The following is a 9,541-nucleotide window of genomic DNA, read 5'->3' as shown; positions in this document are numbered from 1 at the left end:
AGTAGCTCAGACTTTACCAGTGGCGAGGCAGAGAAAGGATATAGAGTTGCAACTATTTTTAATCAATATAAAATAATCTGTGTAAAAACAGTCAAAGCCATGCTGCAATTAACTTCTTTCACTATGCAAAAGATAGCTAGAGGCATCTGATAGTTCTTGGATAAAGCCCTGCAGAATTACTAACAGCATTAGATACTCCACACTACAAAGGGGATACAATTAAGCCATTATGCATCTCCAGTCCTTCCATTCAAGACCCAAGGTCGACAGAAATTGTGGTGACAACACACACACACATAATTTTTCCCACTTGAAGAATACCATAAGACCATGGTATGCTGGATTACTCTAGCAGAGATGGAAGCCACTGGTACAGAGCTCCTCAGCTGTCTTGGTAACTGCCAGTTAACTTACATGCTTACTATCAAGTTCTATCCCAGAGGAGTACACATGGCACAATAAGGCAAACTATTTAAATTTAAAACAATAAAAGTAATGTTCTTTAATTCTTATTCTATACAGCCTCCATCTTCTTTCCCAAAACACATGAGAAAATAAGGAGATAAGGAGATGAGAATTTTTTGCAAGTTCGCAATGGACAGTTTCAGAAACAAACTTCACTTCAGCTGGAATCTGTAAAGCAGTGCAAAACCACAGGAGTTTGATTTGAAACCAGTTCTCCATAACAAAGAGCAAACACAGGTAATGTAAGCTACATTAAAACAGCTACAGTTCACATTACATGACGGGCCCAATTCAGTTTTTTGTCACAACTTGTAAAATAACAGTAATAAGAAACAGCACAAAGGCTTTTTCTTAATAAATTTTAATGTTAAGACCAGTTTGTCTGGATAAAAACACAAAGTTACAAGAACCACACTACTGCAAATTCTGCATGATGCACAGTAGTGGTTGCAATATTTGAGTAGCAAGACCATTTTGGAACTCTTTACGCAAGATATGTCAAAGACAGAATCTTGGCATAAGTAAGAATGTATGTTACCAGTGAATTTAATCTTCTGAAAATATATCTGTCCCACAATGTACACCACTGTAAATAGTCAAATGCAATATTTATGCACATCAAAAATATATGGGGTGAATACTCAATTTAGCATTTAGTCAGCAACAGTAAATGAAAGAAATATTTTGGTTATTTTTCTGTGATTTCATTTCACTGGAAATTTCCTAATAAATCACTCCAAAGGTTCAAAACCATCAGGACAACTAATTCTGTAAAATAGTACTTTCTGATCTTCTGATAGTGACGGCCCAATGTTCCTGCCACCAGATTCAGATGCATTTGGCTTGTGCTCACTGCCTCAGGAGATGAGTCCAGGCACCAGAGAGTGCACTACCACCATGACAGCCTGGACCACGGTAGCTCAAAACACGCCAGATCAGAGATGCAATATCAATAAAAGGAGATGACGCTCTCAAAGCACCTGCCAGATTCTCAAGTATTAATTATATACACATAGGTTTAAGCACAGAATACTGAAGGACAGTGTACTGAGTAGCAAGTTAAATGTTCCATCAATTTTCTGATTACTGCAATGGATGCTCCGGTTTCCCCCATTTAATCTAGGAAAGATACTGCAATCTAAGCATGTGATTTGATGCTACTTAAAGCTTTGTGATACTGTTATGTATTTTCTTTTAAAATATCTACATAAAAAAACCCCAAACATTACTGCAAAATAACTCTATCTACATCTAGAAATAACACAGACTTGGTTTGGTGGCTCTTGTTTGACTGTGTCCTTGCAAATAAATCTAACCCTGCCTGTTTAATAAGATATGTATTTCCCTGCCCTACAGGCAATAAATGATGTGTGATTAATCACTTCCTCAATATTATTCCCATAAAAATTCACAGTGACCAATTCTAAAGAAAAGATTTTTTGTTTTTGTTGTGGGTCCTTTTTTTTAAGTAATTGTGCAATATAAAATTCATACTACTATCTGCAACTTTGGTAACTTAGAGAAAAAAGATTTCAAGCTCTTTAATTACGGACCATGTCAGAATGTTGCTTACACTATGCTCTTTGTTTCTGTGCAAACACATCAGATAAGGTTCATCCCTACTCTTAATGGCCTGAAAAATTCTATTATTGTTAAGAAATTGCCTAAAATTTGAGAACCTATCGGATTTTCTCTGGTACGTTTAAATGCTTCCATTACCTAGCCTTAGTAAATTTTTTACTTACTGTTTCAATTGAGGAAATGCTGATTCCCAAAGCCAACCCCCCCCCTCCCCTCAACCAAACAGAAAAACCCAGATTAGCCTCAACAAGTACATCTGAATTCTCAGAAGAGGAAATATTTTCTTGATTTAACAGCAACTGTACAATATTACAAACTCAGACACATGAAAAACAATCAGGCAATAGAAAAATGTACAACAGCTTTGGTGTTATACAAAATAATAAAAAACTTGACAGCAAGATACATAGTTCATTATGTTCTCACCACGGCCACTTCATTGCTGACTGTAAGACAGTTATTTACTTTTGATATTCTCTGTGTGGCCTTTCCACTCATGAAAAAATCATACTATATTACTACAATAAGAACTGTTATGAACACCATAAAGTAAGCCCCAAATTTTATAAAAACATCTTGCCTCTTCGCACTATTGCTTTGTGGCACATTGTCAACAGAACAGCAGTCCAAAATAAAGTGACAACTAGATTTAATAAATTAATATACTTTTTTTAAAGATGTACAATGCACATTCTTTTTAATCCAAGGTTTTAGGGTGTCAAGATACTTCTATTTACACATATACAGACCTCAGACAGCGTTGATAACATCAGAAAATGCAGATAAGGAACAGAGCCTTCACTGCTATCTGGATGCTACTAACAGAAGCCAAAACACTGCTGAGAGTATTACTGGGAGAGATATCCAAAGACTGAAGAAAAGTCTATGAAAAAAGGACACGTAAAGGCAAAGGGAAGGTCAAGATGTTTAATATGACCATCTATTCTTGTGAAGACTGAGGTGGAGTTGTTGATGTGCCTTGTTTACCGGATTTTCGTTCATAATTCACAAGTCGTTGCCCGACAAGGTACCTGGATTATAGTAAAAAACAGTGAGAAATTAAGAAAAGTCAATACAATTCTGTAACAGAAATTCACTCTTATCTCCTTTGCTGCAGAAGTAGCTTTCTCATTTCAATAAAAGTTTTTACAAGTGATCTCTCTCCCTTAATGGTCTTCAACCATCCTCATCTTTTTTCTCAACATTCAGGCCTTTCATAATGAAATACAGACATTGCAGGTTTGTGTTTAACTTTCATAGTCATACAATTCAGACATACACAAGCAGAATGAAGATATGAAATATAAAAAGTGTGTTTGCATTATTTATATGCCCAGGCACTTTGCTGGATGATACTTTTAAGAACATCTTCACAGTGTCTGTTTGAGCTACTGTCACTTGAACATTTGGAACAACCACTCATATATAAATCCAAATGAGTGCTAATGAGGTTCTGAAATAAAAAAAACCAAAACAATTGCCATAGCAGTTTTCCAACCTTTCACATTATTCCTTACTTCCTCTATATCATTGTTTCATGCTCCTGCTTTCTCCTACCTAAATTCTTTTCCATGCTTCCTATTTGTATGCTAGTTCTACATGCAGAAGAGGCATATATATATATACCTATGAATTCTTCCCTTGAAACCTAACATTTCCTTTAGAAACCTTTTCACCACCACTCCTTTTCTCATGGTACCACAACCAAAGAGCCATCACATATATTTTTGTGTATTTTAGAATGTCACAAAAACTAGTATATGCTTTTGAAATGTGTTACATGAAAGATTTAATTAAGCATATTTCTAAACCATAAATCTCTACTGGCTGGCATGACTACGTTTGCTTACTTCCTGAAATGAGATCATTAACTTAAGTTGTACAAACTTTTTGTCTACAAGAATGGTTATAACATTTCAAAAGTTCATTTAATATCAAAGTAGTTTTCACTTAGATATATTTTCACAGCCTTTTATCCTTATGCCTTATTTACACAAGAAAGCAACTTGAACATTAATGCAAGTTGCAATTCAATAGGCATTCTGCCTGAAAGATACTAACGTTTAGGTAAAAAGCCCATTTGTAAATAAAAATACCAGCTATACATACTACAGTAGGCCAAACACCACAGAACATGTTATGAAGGCAGATGGGGAACAAGATTTAAAACAGCTGATCAAAGGTGCTAAAATATAAATTGATCTGCAGAGAGTTTAATTTTAGTTACAATTCTCTTAATGTTTCTAGATACTATTAACTTCGCATTTACACCAAACAGTTAATGCATCAGTTACTTCCTAACTTGTAAGATACAAAAAAAGTTTATTTTAGGTTTGACTCCTTTTGTAGTCAGTGGAAAGCAAAACTGTTCTAGGGCAACTCAGGACATGAACACAACAAACTCCTTTATTCCTTTTCAATACAAATCAAGCCTAGTTGCTGGGGTCTGAAACTTATTTTTCTAAATAACTAACACAGAAGTAATTAGGACAACAGAGAAAATAAGGTAATAAGAAAAACAAAAAATGCTTAGAAACTAGGCAGGATAACCAGAAAAAACACTAGGAAAATTAGTATTTTGTCAGACATCTGAGTAATACAAAGTAATAATTACTGAAAACATCAGAAAACAGTACAAAATTTGATAAGGACAAACTCTATGAAATCAATTGAACGTTCTTTATCAGGGTAATTGGACTAACGAGTAGAAATACTAAGAAAAACTGGCAGAAAAGGTTGGAGAAATGGTTTTATAAGCAGCAGATCGAGACATGATTTTACTTCCAGATATGTCATAGTTATTACATTCTTTTGTCCTTCAAGACAACAAAAGGAGAGACAAACAAGTAATTGGCTTCATTTGTGGTAAAACTTTTCCATTTATAAAGACAGTTTATTCCTGTGTTTATCTACCTGAACCATAGGTAAAACATTTGCCAAGAAGAGTTTAGATCTGACTCAGAGGGTCATTTGTCTAAGCATCTACAACACCTGAATTCAATCTGAAGTTGCTATCACAATTTAAAGTGGAAAAATTAAGTAACCCACACTATATACTCACTTGTCATTTTTAATATGTTCATAAAGGCGCTTGAACTGGCGGACTTGGAAGGAGAGAATTCCCATCAAAACCACCACCATCAGCAGAAAAGGATAAATCCGTCGCTGAACTAGGTTTTGCATTTCAGCAGTGACTCCTACAAAATAAAACACAACCCTCACATAATCTGTCATTGTTGAAGTAACTCGTGCATTTCTGCTTCTGTACCTACTTCTATACTTTTTGTGATAGCATAACTTCAGTAGGCGGCCTGTGAAATAAAGAACACATCCATTGATCTCAGAGATCCAACGTGACAGCTGTTGTTCTTTTTCACACAGATTTTAACACTGTGAAAATCCACAGGAAAAAAATTGGTCAGCTCTTCTTGCTTATTGACTTCTGTATACATCATACCAGAAGAAAGCTGACACTATAAAAGTCTGCATTGAAGTGAGAGGTCCAAGAATAAACCAGGACTTCCTGAACATGTTGTTAGCATCAAAACTGGCAACAAAGACAACTGTTGATGAAAAAAGCATCTACTCTGCTCCTAATAAAATGGTTTCCCTCAATTACAAAGAGACAGGAAAGCCTGAAAAAAAGTTGTATTTACAATTTACATTTTATTTTAATACTGAATGAAAACCTCGAAACCAGTATTTTTACCTATTCTAAGCTTCCTTTAAATTCTGACAAGTCAGAAAAGATGTCCTCAGCTCAGTATAGCTCTCAAAGAGAAACTAAAGGTTGATTGTCCAAAGAAGAAATGAATTAATCATCCCTCTCCCAAACTAGCTAGAAATGTGCATTTCTGCTGTTAGATATTGTGCACTCCCATACGCTTGATGTATTCCACACTTGGTTCATTAAAAAGCCAGTCAGAATAATATACTGCATTTCTCAAAACCCCCAAACTTTTAAGGTGACACAGCAATCCTTAAGCATTTGTTGCCAGAATAGCATGGGTTTTGCCGATATTTTTTTTCTTAAATAACAAAGAGCTTGAAGTTTTATTTCGACAGATTTATTTACGTTGCTCTAGATCACCAGAGGACAGACAGGCATTCTGAATGTATACATACCTAGTAAAGGTACAACTCCAGAAGCTATGATGTACGGGACACACAGGGAAAGTAGCAGAACAGAGATTACAGGTGCTGCCAGTTTACGGATTATGAAGTGTAAATCAATGTTACGGATTCCATTTGCATATACCTAAGAAGAACAAGTTAGAAATAGAATGGATCAACCACAAGAGCCATGCTTTGCATTTACAAATTAATTACAAGGTTATACACAATTCTCCTATGAGAGGAAACAGGTGTTCCCAACTGGAAAAACCCATGAAGGCCACAGTCAAAGAAGGAAAAATTCTGTGCCAATCTACATTGTGGGTGTTCCAGGAAATAATTTCAATAGTGCCCAGGAGAGCAACTTAATCTGGAATAGTGTTGTGATTTGGTTGCAGAAGTGTGAGACACCAGCTGAAAGATCATTAAACAGAGCTGTGGATGGTGGCTTTGCGGGTGACCTAAGATCGCTTTGTGCTGTTAACCTGCTGAAAGACATTCCTGTGTAGGCTAATAGAGCAAATCTATTAAATTTGGTGACACAGGCAGAAAATAGGATCTTGGTTTGTACTTGGTTGGGCAGAGCAGAGCCTCTGCATGTGGAGTCTATACTTGAAGACAGGGTTTCCTAAATTTTTGAGGTGCTAAGGTCTCAACATGACTAGACTGACAATGGGAAAAGACCAATTTCAATTGGCTTCCACATAGAGCTAGACTATGGCCTCTGTTCCACAGCCTGGATGGAACCAGTTCTAAGGATGGCTCAGAAGAGTGTGTGTATAACAAACAGGCCCCCATTGAGAGCATTCAGAATGGAAGGAAGAGGAATGAATCAAAAGGTACTCACAAAACTAAGACTACATTTCTCCAGTGACACCTAAAGTGATCAGTAAATGATTTAATAACAGGGACTATGTGCTAGGCTTAATCAAGAGAGGCACCTTTTGTACAGAGGTCAGCACACACACCATAGCCATCACATACAGTGCAGGGCTGAAAAGTTCCTTTCTGACAAACTGAGATACTTCATTGAGATGGCAAGCAGACAACTTAAAGGTTATAATCAATGAAAAAATACTTCTGCCAAAGGATGCAACAGGTCACGTGACTCAGAAGTGCTCACAGAAACTGTTCTGTCTTGCTTAATAATCACAGGGGAATGGAAATTGTATCTTTCATATGCACTCATCCATGAATGAGGGAATCTACAGCTGTGGAGAAGGCAGAAATTTGCGGTTCTTGAGCGGTGGACATAAATAATGTCCAGTATTTGGACACATGTGAATTAATCTGAAGAAATAATGACGTTTCTCACTTTAACACAGACCCGACAAAATTGCATATATGTGTACACAGCATTTTCTTGATTTCAGATTTTTAAGGTTTGTTTTATTACGTGTACCTTAATGGCTTAGGCTATACAATGTAAAAAGATTCTACAAGACTAGTTGAGTTTTACTCAGATACTCAAATTACACCATTACTACAACAGTAACTCTGTTTTCTGACTCACACATTCAAAAAGATGTTCAAAATCTAGTATACAGATAATTCACATTGACAATTTTTTCCTACCTGTTCAATAACAGTTTTCAGCCACCACTGGGGACCCATCAGTGTTATGGCAGCAATTATTTTGGCATGCAGAACTCCAAGAGCCCAGTCCTAATTTTGTAAAAAGGGATTGTTAGCATTAACATATTCTTAAATAATTTAACAATCAAAAGCTTTTAGAGCAACTTGTTACTATTACTTATAAGTGAAAAGAATTACTTTTCTATTTACATGGGACATTGCTTACAAGGGGTGGCATCTTCTGCAAACTCCTAAGATAAAAGAGGATGCTCTTAAGCTTAACTGACATCTGTAAAAAGCTTCATGGAACCAGAAAAATCAGCTACCACTATTAAACCAAAAGGCAAATAAAAAAATAAAAGCATTACACTTATTAAAGCAACAGACTAACATTCTGGTACAAACTAATTAACACTCCTAACATTTATCTAGAAATAAGTTATTTTCATTCCCTTAAAAAAAAAGAAGGGAAACAAGATACAAAAGATGCTCACAGAAAGCAGGAAAAAAAGTGGTTTTTGGTCTTTTAAATTTTAATTGTTCACAAAACTCTACCCACAAAACCTGTGAGAAAAGCTAAACAACAGAAGACAATGCTCTTCACAAAAGAGCATCATACTACTCAGAGGAAAATTTATGCTTTAACATATACTGCAATTATTACATCATGGAAATAAAAGAACACAATATAACTACAGGCCTTTAGTAAACACTGCTCATCATGAGTCAATCCTTTCTGAATCGTAGATATTTGTGTGAGATTCCTCAATAAAAACCACCAAAACCAGAAAGCAAAGTATAGGCTGACAAGGTAGAATAAACAGCTACAGAACCAGTAAGACTTAAGACATCATAGTTAATTAACCTTCTCAAACTGCTGGGAAAATATATTTTCTTTAACCATTTATTTAAAAAGACAGCTTTTGTTTATGTCTATTACCCCAGATATGTTCAAAAGTTTTAAAACTTACTACTAAAAATGTCAGTGTTAAAAACTGCTTTGTGTTTGCTCAAGCACGTAACATTTGTATAGCTCTATTGTCTTTTGTGAAAAATGGAAATTATTCTCAATTTCAACAGCTCCTTTAAAATTTAGAACAAGTCTCAAATCCCTGTAATCCAGTACTTTAAGGAAACTCTGCCACATGAAAATAAAATCTCTCAACATATTAAAAACTACAAACTTTTAAAGAGCTAACATGCAAAAGTTAAGAATTTTCAGAATCTCAAGTATTACAAATTCTTTCCAAAACCATTTGGAAATCATGATTGTCTACCACTGCAATCACATGGTGTCCTGACTTAGTCATTTACTTAGACATCTCCAAAGGATACTTCTACTATAAAATAATATAAAATAATGGAATATTTAAATTAGCAGTCAAATTCTTCTTTGTATTATGGCTTTCAAACATTTGGATACTGAAAGTAAATGAAAGCTTGTTTGTGGACAGCTTAGAAAATCACTATCCCTGATGTTTAGTAATATGCATTCTAAGTCTTTTGAGTTATGGTTCCCTCAGCGTTTCTTTGATTTACAATTCCTTTCATAATTCAGCCCAGGTGATGCAAGCATTTCTCACTCAATCCATGGTACCTTCATTTCTTCCACCAACTTGCAGAAAAAAAGTTTGCACTCCCTTTACCTATGAAATTTGGGTGAAGAAATGCAAAACACTTCTACCGCAAAATGTTGTGTTAATGATTTGACATCTGAACCTAAACCCAGAATGATCCTAAAGCATATAGAAATTCCTTTCATAGTGTGTATCAGCCTATTAAAACCTTGTATGGAAAAAAAAACAAA

General features: G+C 35.3%; 1 protein-coding gene across 2 annotated transcripts in view; it reads right to left on the bottom strand.

Annotated features, from left to right (window-relative positions):
• Positions 1-471: 471 nt before the first annotated feature.
• MARCH6 (membrane associated ring-CH-type finger 6) overlaps positions 472-9,541 on the bottom strand; it is a 46,574-nt gene continuing 37,504 nt past the window's right edge. For both annotated transcript variants that reach the window (XM_014940983.1, XM_014940982.1), the window contains exons 23-26: positions 7,735-7,824; positions 6,172-6,304; positions 5,108-5,243; positions 472-3,077 (exon numbers count right to left, since the gene is read on the bottom strand). In XM_014940983.1, the coding sequence (XP_014796469.1) occupies positions 2,987-3,077; positions 5,108-5,243; positions 6,172-6,304; positions 7,735-7,824 (450 nt within the window). In that variant the 3' untranslated portion in view covers positions 472-2,986. The remainder of the gene's footprint in view (positions 3,078-5,107; positions 5,244-6,171; positions 6,305-7,734; positions 7,825-9,541) is intronic.

Source organism: Calidris pugnax, unplaced genomic scaffold (assembly GCF_001431845.1).
Source record: "Calidris pugnax isolate Ruff unplaced genomic scaffold, ASM143184v1 scaffold8, whole genome shotgun sequence".
Classification (NCBI taxonomy): Eukaryota; Metazoa; Chordata; class Aves; order Charadriiformes; family Scolopacidae; genus Calidris; species Calidris pugnax.
Note: the sequence above shows the minus strand (reverse complement) of the source record. Positions and strands in the feature narration are given on the sequence as shown.